The sequence below is a fragment of the Motacilla alba genome, chromosome 3, assembly GCF_015832195.1.
Source record: "Motacilla alba alba isolate MOTALB_02 chromosome 3, Motacilla_alba_V1.0_pri, whole genome shotgun sequence".
Taxonomy (NCBI): Eukaryota; Metazoa; Chordata; class Aves; order Passeriformes; family Motacillidae; genus Motacilla; species Motacilla alba.
Window position 1 is genome coordinate 1,817,315 of NC_052018.1, and position 21,910 is coordinate 1,839,224.

General features: G+C 45.3%; 1 protein-coding gene across 1 annotated transcript in view; it reads right to left on the bottom strand.

Annotated features, from left to right (window-relative positions):
* The window catches only part of LOC119698538 (elongator complex protein 3-like), a 77,451-nt gene that overhangs the window by 15,402 nt on the left and 40,139 nt on the right, over positions 1 to 21,910 (bottom strand). The window contains exons 6-10 of the mRNA XM_038130511.1: positions 20,344 to 20,543; positions 14,597 to 14,687; positions 10,860 to 10,925; positions 4,211 to 4,438; positions 2,711 to 2,792 (exon numbers count right to left, since the gene is read on the bottom strand). Of these exons, the coding sequence (XP_037986439.1) occupies positions 2,711 to 2,792; positions 4,211 to 4,438; positions 10,860 to 10,925; positions 14,597 to 14,687; positions 20,344 to 20,543 (667 nt within the window). The remainder of the gene's footprint in view (positions 1 to 2,710; positions 2,793 to 4,210; positions 4,439 to 10,859; positions 10,926 to 14,596; positions 14,688 to 20,343; positions 20,544 to 21,910) is intronic.

The following is a 21,910-nucleotide window of genomic DNA, read 5'->3' on the forward strand; positions in this document are numbered from 1 at the left end:
CAAAATCCTCCAGAGCCAAAAGGAAAACCAGCTCAGGGGAGCGAGGGAGGGAGGAGATTCCAATGGGAACAGCTGGAGATGCCAGGAAATGTCAGGATTTCCCTCTCCTCCCCATTTTCCACCCAAATTTCCCTCCCTCTGGATTGAGGAAAACGCTTCCAAACCGGCGTCAATCCCGGGCCGTGCTCAATGATCAGCCGGAAAATCCTGGATTTCTCTGGGCTTTTCCAGCTTCCCAAATTCCTTCCCTAAAGGCGAGCAGGACCCAACCAGCCGCAGGACTTGGAGTTGGAAAAGGCATTCCAGGATCCTCTTTTCCAAGCCCTTGGAACGACGATTTCTGCTCATTTTTCCCAAAGGGATGAGCCTGAAACGTCGCCCAAACCCCTCCACGCCGTCCCGCCCCAAAATTCCCTATTTTTCCTTCGGGAAAAAAATCATGTTCTGCTGGAAATGCAACTCTGAACAGGCTCCCGTGTTAAAAATTCCACCTCAGACGCCAAAATTCCGCCCTCTGACGGAGGAAAAGCTCCTGGCTGTGTTTTTATTCCGGATAAAACCCCCGGGAGCGCTGGAATTCAGCATCTCCAAGGAAACAGCCGGAAAACCTGAGGATCTTGGAGAAATCACAGGATTTTGTGTTTGGCACTCCAGAGATCACAAATGGAATCCGGATGGAATTCCCGGTTCAGTCTGACACCAAACATCAGCAGAAACTGGGAAAGGATTGGGAGAAAAAAACATGGAATTCCAGAATCCGGGTGGTATTCCCAGTTCAGACTGACACCAAACAGGAACAGGGAAACCACTGGGAGACGGAATTATGGAATTCCGAAATCCAGTGGCATTCCCACTTCAGACTGACACCCAGCAGGAATAGGAAAACAATTGGGAGACGGAATTATGGAATTCCAGAATCCAGGTGGAATTCCCAGTTCAGACTGACACCGAAGAGCACCAGAAACTGGGAAAGGATTGGGAGAAAAAACCATGGAATTCCAGAATCCAGGTGGAATTCCCAGTTCAGACTGACACCGAAGAGCACCAGAAACTGGGAAAGGATTGGGAGAAAATACCATGGAATTCCAGAATCCAGGTGGAATTCCCAGTTCAGACTGACACCAAACAGGAATAGGAAAACAATTGGGAGATGGAATTATGGAATTCCGGAATCTGGTGGAATTCCCAGTTCAGACTGACACCAAACAGGAACAGGGAAACAACTGGGAGACGGAATCATGGAATTCCGGAATCCAGGTGGAATTCCCAGTTCAGACTGACACCAAACAGCACCAGAAACTGGGAAAGGATTGGGAGAAAAAACATGGAATTCCAGAATCCAGGTGGAATTCCCAGTTCAGACTGACACCAAACAGCAGTAGAAACTGGGCAAGGACTGGGAGACGGAATCACGGAATTCCAGAATCCAGCTGGAATTCCCAGTTCAGACGGACACCAAACAGGAACAGGGAAACAACTGGAAGACGGAATTATGGAATTCGGTGGAATTCCCAGTTCAGACTGACACCGAAGAGCACCAGAAACTGGGAAAGGATTGGGAGAAAAAACCATGGAATTCCAGAATCCGGGTGGAATTCCCAGTTCAGACTAACACCAAACAGGAACAGGGAAATAACTGGGAGATGGAATTATGGAATTCTGGAATCCAGGTGGAATTCTCAGTTCAGACTGACACCAAGCAGGAATAGGGAAACCACTGGGAGACGGAATTATGGAATTCCAGAATCCAGGTGGAATTCTCAGTTCAGACTGACACCAAGCAGGAATAGGGAAACCACTGGGAGACGGAATTATGGAATTCCAGAATCCAGGTGGAATTCCCAGTTCAGACTGACACCGAAGAGCACCAGAAACAGGGAAACCACTGGGAGACGGAATAATGGAATTCTGGAAGGGCTTGGGTGGGAAAGGAACTTAAATCCCACCCCATTACAACCCCGACACCTCCCACCATCCCAGGTTGTTCCAGATTTTCCTTGGACACTTCCAGGGAGGGAGCAGCCACAGCTGCCCTGGGAACAAGCAGCAAATAAATTCCAGAAAATCCAGAATCCAGGAAATTCCCTTGGAGCACCCGGCTCCCCCTGCACGTTGTCCCCACTCTGACCCTCATCCACGATCCATGAAAATCCCAGGATTTTAGCTCTGATCAGCGCCACGGATCCAAGCCGTGGATTTCTGCTTTTTGGGGATTTTTTGGTGGGGCAGCAGAAAATGAGAATTTTTTTCCCAAAAAACCCCTCTGGATCGGAGCTCTGCCGTTAAATCCCCTAAAATTCTTCCGGCAACAAGAATTCCTCTGCCCGTCATTCCCCAAAATTGTAATCTAGATTAAATTATTGTATTCCAGAGGGGGGAACAGCTCCCCAGGGAACGGCAGCATTCCCAAGGCTCCAACAGGGATTGCTGGATCCCCGATATTCCACGGTTCCATCCACCTGGAAAGGCTTCCTCGAGCTCCCAAAATCCCATCAATTCCGACCCAAAGTTGTCCCTTTGCCGTCCCCAGTGTCAGGAAAAACGGGAAAGGAGGAAAGGCTCCAGCTTTTTCTCGCAGCTCCTCTCTCCGGGACGATTCCGGATGCATCCTCCCTGACCCCAGGAGCGCTCCCGGCGCTGGGGTTATTTTCGGATTAAGATAAAAATATCCTAAAAAACCCAGGAATCCCCGAGGGATAAACAAAAATACCTGAAATGACGGCAATTTTCCGAGCCCCGTGCTCCTCCTTGGCGATCCTCTCCGCCTCCTCCATCAGCAGCATTCCAAATCCCTGGAATGGCAGGAAAAAAACAGGGGGGAAAGGAAAGGGAAGTCCTGTCAGAACAGAAGCCACGAGCAAGGTCAGAATGCGAAGATGGGTTCCGGGAAAATCCGGATTTTTGGAACGATCGGGAATTATTGCGGGATTGAGATCAGCAATAAATTCCTCAAGGAATTTTTTCCTCACGGTGGAATCGTTCACCGGAACTTCTGACGGGTTCTCCATGGCAGGAGCGGAACGGGGTCAAATCCCCTGATGGGAAATCATCCTGGGATTTTAAACTGGAAATTCCCAGTGCCGGAGGACAGGGATAGGTGGGATATGGGGAAGGAATTCCCGGCTGTGCTGGAATTCCCAGAGAATCCCTGGGAGTGTCCAAGAAAAGGCTGGAGCAGTTTGGGATGGTGGGATTGGAATGGGATGGGATTGAAGGTCCATGGACCCCATCCCAAACCATTTCGGGATTCTGGGATCCAGGACACTCAGGATCCATCCCGAGGGGTTTTTATGGGATTTGGGGATGGAAAAGGAGGAAAGGAGACCCTTCCTGGAGTCCCCAGTTCCCAGGGAAGCCACCGGATCCTGAAATTCCTTCCCAGAGAGGAGTTGGGATGGGGATGGATCCAACGCCAGGCTGGGAGAGCTGGGAATGGAGGGAGTTCCCTGGGAAAGGGGAGCTTGGGGTGGGATCCTGGGAAGAAATTCCTGGCTGGGAGGGTGGGGAGGGGCTGGAATTCCCAGAGAATCCCTGGATCCCTGGGAGTGTCCAAGGAAAGAAATTTGGGTGTCCAAATCAGACTGGTTTGGGAAGGGACCTTAAATCCCACCCTATTCCAACCCTGACACATCCCACGATCCCAGGGTGCTCCAGCCTTTCCTGGGACATTCCCAGGGATCCGGGGCAGCTACGGATTTCTGGGAATTCTGATCCAGCAGGAAGAACCCATCCCTCACAAGTCCCTTTGGAAGAAACGTGGGCAGCACCAAACCGGACCTCCCCTTCCCAGAGGGAATTGCTGCAGATTCCAGGAAATCCCAATGGAATTCCTCCAATGAGCAGGAATTAATTAACAAAGGAAATCCTAAGGCTCCTGAGGGCTGGGGATGAAGCAGCTCCGGGAGCATCCAGAAAGGAATTTTATTTAATTCCAGAATGGAATTTTTTTAAATCTCAAGGAATTTTGTCAGATCTCAGAGCTCCTGCAGTGGCTGGAACGTGATCCCATTGAGAAAAAAAACTAAAACCTGGGAAGCAACAAAATTCCGGCAAAAAGGAGCTCAAATCCCATCCTGGTTCTATCCCAACTCAGAGCAAATGAGCGGAATTAAATAAAATTCCAATTTTTTGTGAGGGGGAGGAGCTGGAATGAGGATGGAATGATGGAACGCGGCGAGAGCAGAGGGAAATCTGGGAATGTTGGGAGTACCTGATGCTGGAATTTGGAGGGATCCCGGCTGCTGACGGGCACCACGCTGCCGTAGACGTGCAATTCCCGGACGATGGAGACGCCGCCCTTGAGCTCAGGGCGGAAGGACTCCGGGGAGCTCTTCCGGAGGCGCAGCAGCCCCACCAGGATGTCCTGCTCGGGATCCTCGTAGGACAGGAACGTCTCCCAGCCCCCGTTGGCCACGTAATCCCGACGGATCAGCTCCACCTGAGCCGGGAGCGGGGTGGACGAAGAGGAGGGAAAAAGGAAAATGTGAGAGCAGAGCCGATTCCATGCATCCATAAAGATGAGCAAACAGGAAGAGACTCCCTAAAGGCAGTTTGATTCCAGATGGGATTTTGGAATTGGCCACGTAATCTCTATGGATCAGATCCACCTGAGCTGGGAGCAAGGTGGATGAGGAGGGAAAAAGGAAAATGTGAGAGCGAAGCTGATTTGGTGGATCCATAAATATGAGCAAACAGGAAGGGATTCCCTAAACTGAGTTTGATTCCAGATGGGAATTTGGACTTGGCCGCGTAATCCCTATGGGTCAGCTCCACCTGGTTCAGGAGGGGATGGATGAGGAGGGAAAAAGGAAAATGTGAGAGCGAAGCCGATTACGTGGATCCACAAATATGGCTCAGAGCAAACAGGAAGGGATTCTCCGAAGCCAGTTTGATTCCAGATGGGAATTTGGAATTGGCCATGTAATCCCGACAGATCATCTCCGCCTGATCCAGGACCAGGATGGATGAGGAGGAAGAGGGAAAAAGGAAAATGTGAGAGCGAAGCTGATTTGGTGGATCCATAAATATGAGCAAACAGGAAGGGATTCCCCGAAGCCAGTTTGATTCCAGATGGGAATTTGGAATTGGCCACGTAATCCCTATGGATCAGCTCCACCTGGTTCAGGAGGGGATGGATGAGGAGGAAAAGGAAAATATGAGAGTGAAGCTGATTCCATGGATCCACAAATATGGCTCAGAGCAAACAGGAAGGGATTCTCCGAAGCCAGTTTGATTCCAGATGGGAATTTGGAATGGGTCACATAATCCCAACGGATCAGCTCCACCTGAGCTGGGAGGGGAAGGACAAGGAGGAAAAGGAAAACGTGAGTGCAAAGCTGATTCCGTGGATCCACAAATATGGCTCAGAGCAAACAGGAAGAGATTCCCTGAAGCCAGGTTGATTCCAGATGGGATTTTGGGATTGGCCACGTAATCCCAACGGATCAACCCCACCTGGTCCAGGAGGGGATGGATGAGGAGGGAAAGGAGGGAAAAAGGAAAATGTAAGAGCAAAGCTGATTCTGTGGATCCATAAATATGAGCAAACAGGAAGGGATTCCCCGAAGCCAGGTTGATTCCAGATGGGAATTTGGAATTGGCCACGTAATTCCTATGGATCAGCTCCACCTGGTCCAGGAGGGGATGGATGAGGAGGAAAAGGAAAACGTGAGAGTGAAGCTGATTCCATGGATCCACAAATATGGCTCAGAGCACGAAGCCAGGTTGATTCCAGATGGGATTTTGGGATTGGCCACGTAATCCCAATGGATCAATCCCACCTGGTCCGGCAGCGGGATGGATTAGGAGGAAAAGGAGGGAAAAAGGAAAATGTGAGAGCGAAGCCGATAATGTGGCTCCATAAATATGAGCAAACAGGAAGGGATTCCCTGAAGCCAGGTTGATTCCAGATGGGAATTTGGAATTGGCCACGTAATCCCTATGGATCAGCTTCACCTGTTCTGGGAGCAAGGTGGATGAGGAGGGAAAAAGGAAAATGTGAGAGCGAAGCCGATTACGTGAATCCATGAATATGGCTCAGAGCAAACAGGAAGGGTTCCCTAAAGCCAGGTTGATTCCAGATGGGATTTTGGGATTGGCCACGTAATCCCTATGGATCAGCTCCATCTGGTCCGGGAGTGGGATGGATGAGGAGGGAAAGGAGGGAAAAAGGAAAATGTAAGAGCAGAGCCGATTCCATGCATCCATAAAGATGAGCAAACAGGAAGAGACTCCCTAAAGGCAGTTTGATTCCAGATGGGATTTTGGAATTTGCCACGTAATCCCTATGGATCAGCTTCACCTGTTCTGGGAGCAAGGTGGATGAGGAGGGAAAAAGGAAAATGTGAGAGCGAAGCCGATTCGATGGATCCATAAAGATGAGCAAACAGGAAGGGATTCCCTAAACTGAGTTTGATTCCAGATGGGAATTTGGAATTGGCCATGTAATCCCTATGGATCAGCTCCACCTGGTTCAGGAGGGGATGGATGAGGAGGGAAAAAGGAAAATGTGTGGGGAGACCGAAGCCGATCCCATGGATTCATTAATATTCTTCCCAGCAAACAGGAAGAGCTTCCCTAGAGCCAGCTGAATTCCACATGGGAATTGTGATGTCCTCTAGCACACAATCATGGAACGGTTTGGGTGGGAAGGAACCTTCAATCCCATCCCATTCCTGGGACATCTTCCGCCATTCCAGGGTGATCCAGCCTGTCCTTGGACACTCCCAGGGATTCTCTGGGAATTCCAGACCAGCCAGGAATTCCTTCCCAAGATCCCATCCCAAGCTCCTCTTTTCCAGGGAATTCCCTCCATTCCCAGCTCTCCCAGCCTGGCATGGGATCCATCCCCATCCTGACTCCTCTCTGGGAAGGAACTTTGGGATCCAGGGGCTTCCATGGGAATTCAGGACTCCAGGAAGGGTCTCCCTTCCCTTTTCCGTCCCCAAATCCCATAAAAACCCCTCGGGATGGATCCCGAGTGTCTTGATCCCAGAATCCCGGAATGGGATCCACAGACCTTCAATCCCATTCCTACCCCGACACCTTCCCTGATCCCAGGCTGCTCCAAACCCCGTCCAGGCTATCCCCGAACTCTTCAGGGACAATTCCCTGTCCCCAGTCCTTCCCTTTTCCCTGTGAAATCCCATTAAATCTCTGGAAGTTTTCTGGACCCAAACCAGCCCCGATGCGCTTTATTTATTCCTCGTTATCCCAACAGAATCCCTCTGTTTTCCAGGAATCGGGATCCGACCCCGTGCCAGGATCAGGGGGATGATGCTGTTTGTTCACAAAGCCCCACGAACATCCATGGAAAAACGCTCTCCCCTTGGTTTTCCCGGGATTCCTGCTCCCGCCTGTCACTCACCCACCCCGAACAAAGGGAATTTTCCGCTTGGAAAAGCCCGGGATGAGCTCGCCCTCCCCAAATTTACAATTTAAATTAGATCGGCGCTGCCTCCAGCAGAAAGTCGGGAAGAGATTCCCGATTCCAGGAGTCTGGGCAGCCTCAGATCCTGCAGGAATCTGGGAAGATTTTTTAGGATTTGTGTGCCCTTGAGGAGTATTTCACTCATCATAAAGGAGAGAAGGAGAATAAAATTCCCTGGAATCTCTGATTGGAAAAACCTTCCAGCTGCTGAACTCTGGGAATGTTCTCCAAACTCTGGCACCAAACTCCTCGAAGCCCCAGGAATTAGCGGAATTCCAAAGCAGGAATGAAGAGGAAAATTCAGGAATTCGTGGCCGGGTTTGGGAACTGGGATGGGGAGAAAGGTTTGGAAGTGGATCCCTGATCCAGCTTTTCCCAGCACCCCAACAATTCCTGCTGGAATTCAATTTATTGGAAGCAAAATCCAGAATCGCTTCGGTCCTTCCTGAACGTCAGCAGAGGAAGAGGAAGAGGCGATTCCCGGGATATGGGAAATTCAAGGATAGGGGAATTCCCAAGATATGGAATATTTTGGGGATATGGGAATTGCCAGGATATGGAATATTCTGGGATATGGGAATTCCCAAGATATGTAAAATTTCGGGGATATGAGAATTCCCAGGATATGGAAATTTCGGGGATATGGGAATTGCCAGGAGATGGAAATTTTGGGGATATGGGAATTCCCAGGACATGGAAATTTTTGGGATATGGGAATTCCCAGGATATGGAAATTCCCAGGACATGGAAATTTCTGGGATGTGAGAATTCCCAGTATATGGAAATTTCAGGGATATGGGAATTGCCAGGACATGGATATTTCTGGGATATCGGAATTGCCAGGAGATGGAAAATTCTGGGATAAGAGAATTGCCAGGACATGGAAATTTCTGGGATATGGGAATTCACAGGATATGGAAATTTCTGGGATGTGAGAATTCCCAGGATATGGAAATTTTGGGGATATGAGAATTCCCGGGATATGGAAAATTCTGGGATATGGGAATTCCCAGGAGATGGAAATTTTGGGGATATGGGAATTCCCAGGACATGGGAAATTCTGGGATATGAGAATTCCCAGGATATGGAAATTTCGGGGATATGGGAATTGCCAGGAGATGGAAATTTCTGGGATATGAGAATTCCCAGGACATGGAAATTTCTGGGATGTGAGAATTCCCAGGATATGGAAAATTCTGGGATATGAGAATTCCCAGGATATGGAAATGTCTGGGATATGAGAATTCCCAGGATATGGAAATTTTGGGGATATGAGAATTCCCAGGATATGGAAATTTCTGGGATATGGGAATTCCCAGGATATGGAAATTTCTGGGATGTGAGAATTCCCAGGATATGGAAAATTCTGGGATGTGAGAATTCCCAGGATATGGAAATGTCTGGGATATGAGAATTCCCAGGAAATGGAAAATTCTGGGATGTGAGAATTCCCGGGATATGGAAATTTCAGGGATATGGAAATTCCCAGGATATGGAAAATTCTGGGATATGAGAATTCCCAGGATATGGAAATTTTGGGGATATGGAAATTTCGGGGATATGGGAATTGCCAGGATATGGAAATTTTGGGGATATGAGAATTCCCGGGATATGGAAATTTCGGGGATATGGGAATTGCCAGGATATGGAAATTTCTGGGATTTGGGAATTCCCAGGATATGGAAATTTCGGGGATATGGGAATTGCCAGGAGATGGAAATTTCTGGGATATGAGAATTCCCAGGATATGGAAAATTCTGGGATATGGGAATTCCCGGGATGGTCCCTTCCAGCCCAAGGCATTCCAGGATCCTGGAATTTCCTAACTGGGAGCTCCAATCCGGCAGAGCAGATTCTCCTTTGCCTCCCATGAGCCAAAGCATCTTTCCATGGATTGTCTCAGGATTCTGGGATGGAAAACGCCCCGGGGGGACAAATAAAGGATCCACACAGAAACACAAAGCCCAATAAAAATATACATTAATGCACACAGACACACACCCATACCGACAATGTGTACATTCTATACATCACAAATAAATACATATATAAAAATAATATATCAATATAAAATATAATATATATTATTTACATTATTAAAAATAATAGATAATATAAATTATATAATTTATATTATATAATATTATAACATAATAATATATACTATATATTATATATAAATACTACATATATTATAATATATATAATATAATAATGATATATAACATATAATATATAATATATAATATATAATATATAATATATAATATATTATATATAGAGTAATATATAATATAATATATATAATATATACTATATTATAATAATATATAATATAATAATAATTTTATATTAATAATAATATAATATATAACATATAATAATATTATATAAAATATTAACTGTATATAGTTAATATATATTAATATATATTAATAATTAATACAATATCAATATATACTAACATATATATGTGTATCTAATTCTATATTAATATAATATATTAATAATTAACATAATATTAATATATACTAACATATATAATTATATATAATTGTATATACTAATATATAATATATTAATATTATAATATAGTATTAATAATATATATTAATAGCATAATATAATTATAATATAATATAATAAATATAATATAGATCTAATATAGATATATTAATATATTATATATCTATATAATGTATATTTAATATATTTTTATATATTTATTTTATATAAATATGTACTTATAGACACATTTGCATATATTTATCTATATAAAATATTGAAAAATAAATTATATAAAGATTAATATATAAATATATTTAAATTATTACATTTAAATATAAATATGTATTTCTACGTATAAATACACATTTATATATGCATTATATATATTTCTATATATAATATATAAATATATAAATAATAGGGTAATATATCCTATATTTATATTAAAATATGTATTCATATTAATGTTTTAAATATATATTTATAGACACATTTATACATAAACAGAAAAATATATTTATAAAATAAACATAGAAATATATTTATAAAATAAATATATTATATATTCAAATTAAGAAGTAATTATATGTACATTTAAAAATTATATATATAAATATGTAAATATATATATATATAAAAATTTATAGACACATTTTCCCCCACATAAATACATATTTAAATACACCCTGTTTGCCTAAAAACCCTGGGAATTCCCCCAAAAAATCCCTAAACTCACCGTTCCTATTCCCAACGGACACAGGGCGTTATTGGATCTCCCCAAATCCCGATTTCAATGGGGGAAAAGGGGAGCGGGGGATTTGGTGGAAGTGCAAACACCCCGGTGGTTGGTTTATTGAACACTGATCCCGGAATTTCCTCGGGAAAAGCTCCGGGGAATTCAAAAAAAAAAGGGAATTTTTACCTGGTAGGGCCTCACTTTGTGGTGGATCTCCTGAATGCCGACCTCCCGCGTCCTCACGTCGCGGCACTGCGGAAACGGGAAGGGGAGCGGGGAAAATTCCAGAAAATTCCAGGGTTCCAAACCCCTCGGGATGGATCCTGAGCGTCCTGGATCCCAGAATCCCAGAATGGTTTGGGATGGGATCCATGGAGCTTCAATCCCATCCCATCCCCACCCCACAATTCCAGGATTTTCCAACCTTTCCTTGGATGCTCCCAGGGATTCTCTGGGAATTCCAGCCCAGATGGGAATTCCTTCCCAAATCCCTCCCAAATTTGAAGGGTTTCTTGGGATTTTTGAAGAACTTTTTGGAAGTTTTTGCAGGATGTGGGGATTTTTTGGGGTGGGGACTTGTATTTTTTTTGGGGAATTTGGGATTCTTTTTCCGGGATTTGGAGATTTTTTTGGGATCACCAGCATACCCTGGGATACGCCAGGAATTCCTTCCCAAATTCCTCCCCTTTTCCCAGGGAATTCCCTCCATTCCCAGCTCTCCCAGCCTGGCATTGGATCCATCCCCATCCCAGCTCCTCTCCGGGAAGGAATTTTGGGAATTCCCTGGGAATTGGGGACTCCAGGAAGGGTCTCCCTTCCCTTTTCCATCCCCAAATCCCATAAAACCCCCTCGGGATGGATCCTGAGCGTCCTGGATCCCACAATCCCAGAATGGTTTGGGATGGGATCCATGGACCATCAATCCCATCCCATCCCCACCCCACAATTCCAGGATTTTCCAACCTTTCCTTGGATGCTCCCAGGGATTCTCTGGGAATTCCAACCCAGCCGGGAATTCCTTCCCAAATCCCTCCCAAATTTGAAGGGTTTTTTGGAGAACTTTTTGGAAATTTTTTAAGGATTTGACGTTTTCTGCAGGATTTGGGGATTTTTTGGGGTGTGGATTTGTATTTTTTGGGGATTTGGGGTTCTTTTTCCGGGATTTGGGGATTTTTTGGGATCACCAGCATACCCTGGGATACGCCAGGAATTCCTTCCCAAATTCCTCCCCTTTTCCCAGGGAATTCCCTCCATTCCCAGCTCTCCCAGCCTGGCGTTGGATCCATCCCCATCCTAGCTCCTCTCCGGGAAGGAATTTTGGGAATTCCCTGGGAATTGGGGGCTCCAGGAAGGGTCTCCCTTCCCTTTTCCATCCCCAAATCCCATAAAAACCCCTCGGGATGGATCCTGAGCGTCCTGGATCCCACAATCCCAGAATGGTTTGGGATGGGATCCATGGACCTTCAATCCCATCCCATCCCCACCCCACAATTCCAGGAATTCCCAACCTTTCCTTGGACGCTCCCAGGGATTCTCTGGGAATTCCAGCCCAGCCGGGAATTCTTTCCCAAATCCCTCCCAAATTTGAAGGGTTTCTTGGGATTTTTGAAGAACTTTTTGGAAGTTTTTGCAGGATTTGGGGATTTTTTGGGGGGGGGATTTGTATTTTTTGGGGGAATTTGGGATTCTTTTTTCGGGATTTGGAGATTTTTTTGGGATCACCAGCATACCCTGGGATATGCCAGGAATTCCTTCCCAAATTCCTCCCCTTTTCCCAGGGAATTCCCTCCATTCCCAGCTCTCCCAGCCTGGCATTGGATCTATCCCCATCCCAGCTCCTCTCCGGGAAGGAATTTTGGGAATTCCCTGGGAATTGGGGACTCCAGGAAGGGTCTCCCCTCCCCTTTCCATCCCCAAATCCCATAAAAACCCCTCGGGATGGATCCAGAGCGTCCTGGATCCCAGAATCCCAGAATGGTTTGGGATGGGATCCATGGAGCTTCAATCCCATCCCATCCCCACCTCACAATTCCAGGAATTTCCAACCTTTCCTTGGACGCTCCCAGGGATTCTCTGGGAATTCCAGCCCAGATGGGAATTCCTTCCCAAATCCCTCCCAAATCTGAAGGGTTTTTTGGGATTTTTAAAGAACTTTTTGTAAATTTTTGCAGGATTTGGGGATTTTTTTGGGGTGGGGACTTATATTTTTTGGGGATTTGGGGTTCTTTTTCCAGGATTTGGGGATTTTTTGGGATCACCAGCATACCCTGGGATACGCCAGGAATTCCTTCCCAAATTCCTCCCCTTTCCCAGGGAATTCCCTCCATTCCCAGCTCTCCCAGCCTGGCATTGGATCCATCCCCATCCCAGCTCCTCTCCGGGAAGGAATTTTGGGAATTCCCTGGGAATTGGGGTGTCTCCCTTCCCCTTTTCCATCCCCAAATCCCATAAAAACCCCTCGGGATGGATCCAGAGCGTCCTGGATCCCAGAATCCCAGAATGGTTTGGGATGGGATCCATGGAGCTTCAATCCCATCCCATCCCCACCCCACAATTCCAGGATTTTCCAACCTTTCCTTGGACGCTCCCAGGGATTCTCTGGGAATTCCAGCCCAGATGGGAATTCCTTCCCAAATCCCTCCCAAATTTGAAGGGTTTTTTTGGAGAACTTTTTGGAAATTTTTGCAGGATTTGAGGATTTTTTGGAGATTTGGGATTCTTTTTCCGGGATTTGGGGATTTTTTGGGATCACCAGCATACCCTGGGATACACCAGGAATTCCTTCCCAAATTCCTCCCCTTTCCCAGGCAATTTATGGATTTACGCTCCCACTTTCCAGGGGCAATCAGAAAAGGGGTGGAAGAGTGAAACTGAAATTCTCCCCCCCAAAAAAGCAGCTGATTTTCAGTGAGAGGCTTTTTAGTCATTAATTTGGTTTTTTGGGGTTTTTTTAAAGCCAAATCTGCTTCTTTTGGGTTTTTATGAAGCCAAATCTGCTTCTTTTTGGCTTTGTTTTAAACCAAATCAGGTTCTTTTGGGTTTTTTTCTTTGTTTTTTTTTTTTTTAAGCCAAATCTGCTTCTTTTGTTGGTTTTTTTTAAAGCTAAATCTGGTTCTTTTGGGTTTTTTTAAGGCCAAATCTGGTTATTTTTGGGTTTTTTTTAAGGCCAAATCTGCTTCTTTTGGGTTTTTTTTAAAAGCCAAATCTGGCTCTTTTGGCATTTTTTTAAAGCTAAATCTGGTTGTTTTTTGTTTTGTTTTGTTTTGGTTTTTTTTAAGCCAAATCTGGTTCTTTTAGGGTTTTTTTTTAAGCCAAATCTGCTTCTTTTGGGTTTTTTTTAAAAGCCAAATCTGGCTCTTTTGGGATTTTTTTAAAGCTAAATCTGGTTCTTTTTGGTTTTTTTTTGAAGCCAAATCTGGTTCTTTTGGGTTTTTATGAGGCCAAATCTGCTTCTTTTTGGTTTCTTTTTTTTTTTAAGCCAAATCTGCTTCTTTTGTTGGTTTTTTTTAAAGCTAAATCTGTTATTTTGGTTTTTTTAAAGGCCAAATCTGGTTATTTTGGTTTTTTTTAAGGCCAAATCTGGTTATTTTGGGTTTTTTTTAAGCCAAATCTGGCTCTTTTGGCATTTTTTTAAAGCTAAATCTGTTTTTGTTTTGTTTTGTTTTGTTTTTTTAAGGCCAAATCTGGTTATTTTGGTTTTTTTTTAAGCCAAATCTGGCTCTTTTTGGGTTTCATCTCCTGATTTGGGTGGAGCCATCAGCTCTCCCTCAACACATCCAGCGAGGGTTTTTCCTCATTATTTATTATTTAAAAAGATAACTATTAAATATTTTACTGTATTTTATTACAAATGAATGGAAATTATTTATAAAACAATTAATAAATATTTTAAATTATTATTAGGGGTTTTTTTTTTAATTTACCTGTGTCCCAAGGTCCTTCATCCTGGCCAGGGCGAGCTCCCTCAGGTTCCCGTGCTCCACCCCGGAGCTGACCAGAGGCATCGGGATATCCCTGGAAAAAAAAGAGGGAAAATCCAAATTTCAAACAGCTCAATTAGCAGAGAATTCACCCCAAAAAAAATTTCATCGGGCCAAAATCCCAAATTGCTGAATTCCCAACTTTGCTGAATTCCTTTGGATGAATTAGAAATTAAAAAAAATGAACAAATAAAAGCAGGAGGGAAATGAAAAGTAAAAATGAGAAATGAAGAAAAATGAAAAGAAGAAATCATAGATTTTATTAAAAGTAAAAAAAAACCCCAAAAACCCTGAATATAAATCTTTAGCAATCCTGAAATTTGGGGTTTTTCTCTCAGTTCTTCGCTTGGGAATGTGGGAAATAAAAAGGGATCATCCAGCTGTTCTCCATCATCTGCTGCTGGAGACCAGAAATTGGGAAATTTGGGGAAAATCCATCAGAATCACAACTTTGTCCTGGTGGGATTTTGGTATTTCCCCTAAAAACTGGGAGAGTTCTCGGGGATTCCCACGGGAATGTGAATCCCAGCCTGAGGACGGCAGGAACCTGAAGATCTCCAAGGAAATTTGGGAGCAAATTTGGCCCCCAAGTGGCTTCCAGGGGATGAGGAAATTGGGATCCTCCTTTCCCTAAAAAGCAAGATCCCAGTGTTGGCTCACCCCACCCCACTGACGGAATTCCACCTCTCCATCCAAAATCCCTCCGATTTCCAGGGAAATCAGGGACAGGGAACTCAGGTTGGTCCCAAACATTCCTGGGTGAGTTTTCCTTCCTTTTCCTCAGCTGAATATCCCAAAAATCCCAGCTGGAGCTGGGGGATGCTCAGGGAATTGGGGCTGTAATTAATTGATTAATTAATTGATTGATTGATTGATCTGTGCTGGTTTTCCATCCTCCTCCACCCAGCAACGCCGTGGAATGAATTCCTGGTGGATTTTCCTTCCCATTCATGGAAAATTCTTGGGTTTGGTAGGAGATGGGAAAAAAATAAAAGGAATTAAAGGGTCCTAAACTTGGGAAAGGGGGGGAAAAATTTATTTTACCTTACAGAACAAAACTAAAGGGCTGGAAAGGACCTTAAATCCCATCCCGACCCCATTCCACCACCCCAGGCTGCTCCAAGCCCCATCCAACCTCTCCTGGGACAATTCCAGGGATGGGGATTCCCAGGCAGGAATTCCTTCCCAAAATCCCTCCCCCCCATCCCATTCCCTGTGTCCCGCCCCTCCAAGCTTTTCCTGGGAAAAGGAAAAAAGGATTTGTTCTTGTTTTTTTCCTATAAATCCACGGGATCTTGGGGGTGGTTCCTCGTGTCCTTCCCAAGGAAAATTCCTTAACCAGAGAGAGCCTTTATCCGGGGATTTCTCTGAGTAAATAAAGACCCTGCAGAGGCTACAGAATTCCCTCCAAAAAGCTGCAATTTGGGGAAAAAACGAGCGCTTCACGTGGTGACTGGAGGACACTCGGCTCCACGGGGATAATCCAGGGAGTAACAATTATGGAACAGCTCCAAAAACTCCAGGCTGGGTGGATTTTCCCTCCAGGAACACAGATAAAAGTAATTCTGATGCGCTCCTGACCCGTGTTTTTAGCTAAAATCCAGGGAATTGTAACCAAAATCCCGCAAATAAAAGGCGGATTACAACTCAGAGCTGCTCACCCGCCTGCTGGGGAGCCAAGGAAATTCAAATATGGATGGGGAAAAGCAGATTGTGAAGGGAGAAAAAAAAGCAAGGAATGGGTTTTCCATGCCCAATTGGGATCCTCAGGAGCATCCGGACCAACTCCAGCCACCGGGACTCGTTAAAATGCCAAATAAATTCGGGATACAGGGCGTTAAACGCTGATCCTGGTGAAGGTAAGGAGCGGTCTGCCAGCAGCTGCAGCCGGGTTTATTTCGTCTCCCGTTTTCCCAGCATTCCCATTCCTTGGGTTTCTTGTGGAGCAGCTGATTGGAACTTCCAGGGAAGTTCCAGGGAAATTCTGGATCTGGATCTCAGCCCTGCCCCATTCCCAGGAAAAGGTTTTATTTCCTCGTTTTTCCACCTCGCCATCATCAGAGTGAGAGGGAAATCCATAAAAACACCGAAATCCAAGGAAAAATAAAACCCCTGGAGGTGAGTGATGCTCCCCTGTTGTTTTCCACTTCCACAGCACCGTGGGAGGATTCCCTCTCATCCCATCTCTCCTTCCAGATGTCAAAATTCCCTGGATTCCCTTTCCTTCCAGATGTCAAAATTCCCTGGATTCCCTCTCCTTCCAGATGTCAAACTTCCCTGGATTCCCTCTCATTCCAGATGTTAAATTTCCCTGGGTCCCATCTCTCATCCAGATGTCAAACTTCCCAGAATTTCCTCTCATTCCAGATCTCAAACTTCCCTGGATTTCCTCTCATCTGGGATTTCGAACTTCCCTGGATTCCCTCTCATTCCGGATCTCAAATTTCCCTGAACTCCCTCTCATCCCATCTCCCATTCCTTCTTCCTGCCTTTTTCCCAACGACGCTTCCCAGCCCTTTTATTTTTTCTGTCCTTGAAAATCAACACAATTTGGAGGAAAAATTAATTTTTAAATTATTTAGAAGGCCTGCTTTTATCCCTAAATCCTGAATTTTTTTGCCAAAGCTTCCCAGTGTTTCTCGCCTTCAGTCGTTCCCTCCTCTGTGAATTCCCTCTGCTCATCCCCACCCTGCCACAATTCCAGGGAAAAATCAAGGAAAAGACTCCAGGCAGGTGAGGAATCCTGGGAGAGGATCATTAAATCCACCCATAATCCATCACAGCATCCAGCTGAGTAATTATCCATCATGGGATCCACCCAATTATCCATCATGGGATCCACCCAATTATCCGTAACAGAATCCATCCAATAAATTATCCATCATGGGATCCATCCCAATAGTTACCCATCACGGGATCCACCCAATAATCCATCAAGGAATCCATCCCATTAATTATCCATCATGGGATCCACCCATTATCCATCACAGAATCCAGCTGATTAATTATCCATCATGGGATCCATCCCATTATCCATCATGGGATCCATCCCATTATCTGTCCTGGGATCCATCCCATTATCCATCACGGGATCCATCCCACTATCCATCACGGGATCCATCCCACTATCCATCACGGGATCCATCCCATTATCCATCATGGGATCCACCCATTATCCATCATGGGATCCATCCCATTATCCATCACAGGATCCATCCCATTATCCATCACAGGATCCATCCCATTATCCATCACAGGATCCATGTCATTACCCATCATGGGATCCATCCCACTATCCATCACAGGATCCATCCCACTATCCATCATTGGATCCATGTCATTATCCATCATGGGATCCACCCATTATCCATCATGGGATCCATCCAATAATTATCCATCATGGGATCCATCCCATTATCCATCACAGGATCCATCCCAATAATTATCCATCATGGCATCCATCCAATTAATTATCCATCACAGGATCCACCCATTATCCATCATGGCATCCATCCAATTAGCCACCATGGGAGCCATTCAATTACCCATCATGGATCAACCCAATTAATCATCCATCATGGGATCCATCCAATTAACTATCCATCATGGGATCCACCCACTATCCATATCGGGATCCATCCAATTATCCATCAAGGAATGCATCCCATTATCCATCACAGGATCTACCTAATTAACTATCTGTCATGGGATCCATCCCATTACTCATCATGGGATCCATTCAATCAATTATATATCATGGCATCCACCCATTATCCATCATGGCATCCACCATTATCCATCATGGCATCCATCCAATTAATTATCTATCATGGAACCCACCCAATTATCCATCATGGGATCCATCTCACTACGCATCATGGGATCCACTCATTATCCATCACAGGATCCATCCCATTATCCATCATGGGATCCATCCAATAATTATCCATCATGGGATCCATCCCATTATCCATCACAGGATCCACCCATTATCCATCATGGCATCCATCCAATTAGCCACCATGGGAGCCATTCAATTATCCATCATGGAATCCATCCAATAATTATCCATCATGGGATCAACCCACTACCCATAACGGGATCCATCCAATTATCCATCAAGGAATGCATCCCATTATCCATCAGAGGATCTACCTAATTAACTATCTGTCATGGGATCCATGCCATTACTCACCATGGGATCCACCCAATTAATGATCCATCATGGGATCCATCCCAATAGTTATCCATCATGGGATCCATTCAATCAATTATATATCATGGGATCCACCCATTATCCATCATGGCATCCATCCAATTAATTATCTATCATGGAATCCACCCATTATCCATCATGGGATCCATCTCACTATGCATCATGGGATCCACCCATTATCCATCACAGAATCCATCCCACTATCCATCATTGGATCCATGCCATTATCCATCATGGGATCCACCCATTATCCATCACGGGATCCATCCAATAATTATCCATCACAGCATCCATCCAATTAATTATCCATCACAGGATCCACCCATTATCCATCATGGCATCCATCCAATTAGCCATCACGGGAGCCATTCAGTTACCCATCATGGAATCAACCCAATTAATTATCCATCATGGGATCTGTCCAATTATCCATCGTGGGATCAACCCAATTAATGATCCATCACGGGATCCACCCACTACCCATAACGGGATCCATCCAATTATCCATCAAGGAATGCATCCCATTATCTATCACAGGATCCACCCAATTATCTATCTGTCATGGGATCCATCCCATTACTCACCATGGGATCCACCCAATTAATGATCCATCATGGGATCCATCCAATAATTATCCATCATGGGATCCACACATTATCCGTCATGGGATCCATCCCACTATCCGTAATTGGATCTATGCCATTATCCATCACAGGATCCACCCAATTAATTATCCATCATAGGATCCATCCAATAATTATCCATCATGGGATCCATCCCATTAATTACCCATCATGGGATCCATCCAATAATTATCCAACATGGGATCCATCTCACTATCCATCATTGGATCCATGCCATTATGCATCACAGGATCCACCCAATTAATTATCCATCATGGGATCCATCTCATTATCCATCATGGGATTAATAAAATTAATTATCCATCATGGGAATCCATCCAATAATTATCCATCTTGGGATCCATCCAATTAATTATCCATCACATGATCCACCTATTATCCATCACAGGATCCACTCATTATCCATCATGGGATCCATCCAATTAATTATCCATCACAGGATCCACCCATTAATTATCCATCATGGGACCAATCCAATTATCTATCATGGGATCCATCCAATTAATTATGCATCACGGGATCCATCCCATTAATTATCCACCACGGGATCCATCCCATTTTCCCTAAGGATCCCCCCAGCCCAGGGTGCTGCCCCTGGCCAGCGGCGGAACCGGCGCTTCCGGAATTTTCCATGCATTTCCTAATTCCCACCTCCTCATCCCGCTTGGCCTTTCCCACCCGCACGGAGAGGGAACAGCTCCACGATCTTTGCTTAATTAGTGATTAAAGCAGGGAGATAACGAAGGCCGAGTCAGATCGGGCTGTAATTAACGAATCGAAGCCGGAATCCCTCCCGGAGCAGCGAGGCGATAATTCCAGGCGGGAATTACCTCTGGACGCGGTAGACGCGGGTCCAGGGCGGCACCAGGGCCAGGATCCTGGCCACCAGATCCACCAGGGTGCTGGGCGGGTAACTCCGGTATCTCCCGGTTTTCCAGAGCTCGTAGAGCCCGGTGCCGCGGATCACCAGCGTGGGGTAGAGCTTCATCCCGTCGGGACGGAACGCGGGGTTCTCAAAAAACTCCTGGGAAAAACAAACCAAAAAAAAAGAGAGTCAAATCAAAAAGAGGCAAAAAAGGGCAAAGCGAACGTTCCCTGGGGTTGGGAGCCTTGGCTGGACTCGTTTCCAGAGGGGTTTTGTGGCTGAAAATATGGGAATGACTGAGAATTCCTGCTGAGGGCGAGCTGTGAGTGTTTATGGCATTTCTGGAAATGAAAAGTCTGTTCTAGATTTGAAGAGGAGGCCACAGGAGGGACAAAGACCCACACAACACCAGAACGAGTCAAATCCGTGCTTTTCTGGTATTTTCCAGTGTGAATTCCATGGATATTGCACCATGTATTGTCCCAGACTCCGGAAACAGAACAATAGGGATGAGCGTGCTGATCTTCCATCTCGGCACGCCGCGTTCCGGGATTAATCAACGTGTCTGGGACACAGCACTGGAACAGCAACGGAGAAGAGATTCATCCTGTTTTCCTGTGTTATCCTCCACTCTGAGGATCCCAGGGAACGGCAGGATGGAGCGTGGCTCTGATTTCCCTGCCTGAATCCCACACGGAGCACCCAGCTTGGGGTTTTCCCAGATTAAATTTCGGGATTGGCGATTAAAAATAAATCATTCCGACAAAGGAAAAGTGAAACCGGGAGCCAGGCAGGGCACCCTGAACCAAGCAAGGATGAAACTGGTTTAAAGGAAAAGTGAAACCAGGAGCCAGGCAAGGATGAAACTGGTTTAAAGGAAAAGTGAAATCAGGAGCCAGGCAAGGATTAAACTGATTTAAGCGAGGACACGGCCTCGTTGCACCAGATCCGATCCCGGGTTAGAGCCTGGATTTATTCCTGGTTGCTCACTTGGTCCCTCTCCAGCAGGGTATTCCCGCAGGAACAGGAATTCCCAGTTGGATAAGGTGAGTCAATGGCTTCTGTGGCCCCACAGCTGCTGCTGCTCCAGGGCTTTGCGAGGACAAATTGTCACACATTGTCATGGGATGATGGAATCATGGAATGATGGAATGGTGTGGGTGGGAAGGGACCTTCAATCCCACCCCATTCCACCTCTCACTATCCCAGGGTGCTCCAACCTGTCCTTGGACACTCCCAGGGATTCTCCTGGCTGGGAATTCCAGACCAGCCAGGAATTCCTTCCCAAATCCCACCCCAAGCTCCCCTTTCTCAGGGAATTCCCTGCATTCCCAGCTCTTCCAGCCTGCCACTGGATCCATCCCCATCCAACTCCTCTCTGGGAAGGAATTTCAGGATCCAGAGGCTTCCCTGGGAACTGGGGGCTCCAGGAAGGGTGTCCCTTCCTCCTTTTTCATCCCTGAATTCCATCCAAATCTCTCGGGATGGATCCTCAGTGTCCTGGATCCCAGAATCCCGGAATGGTTTGGGAT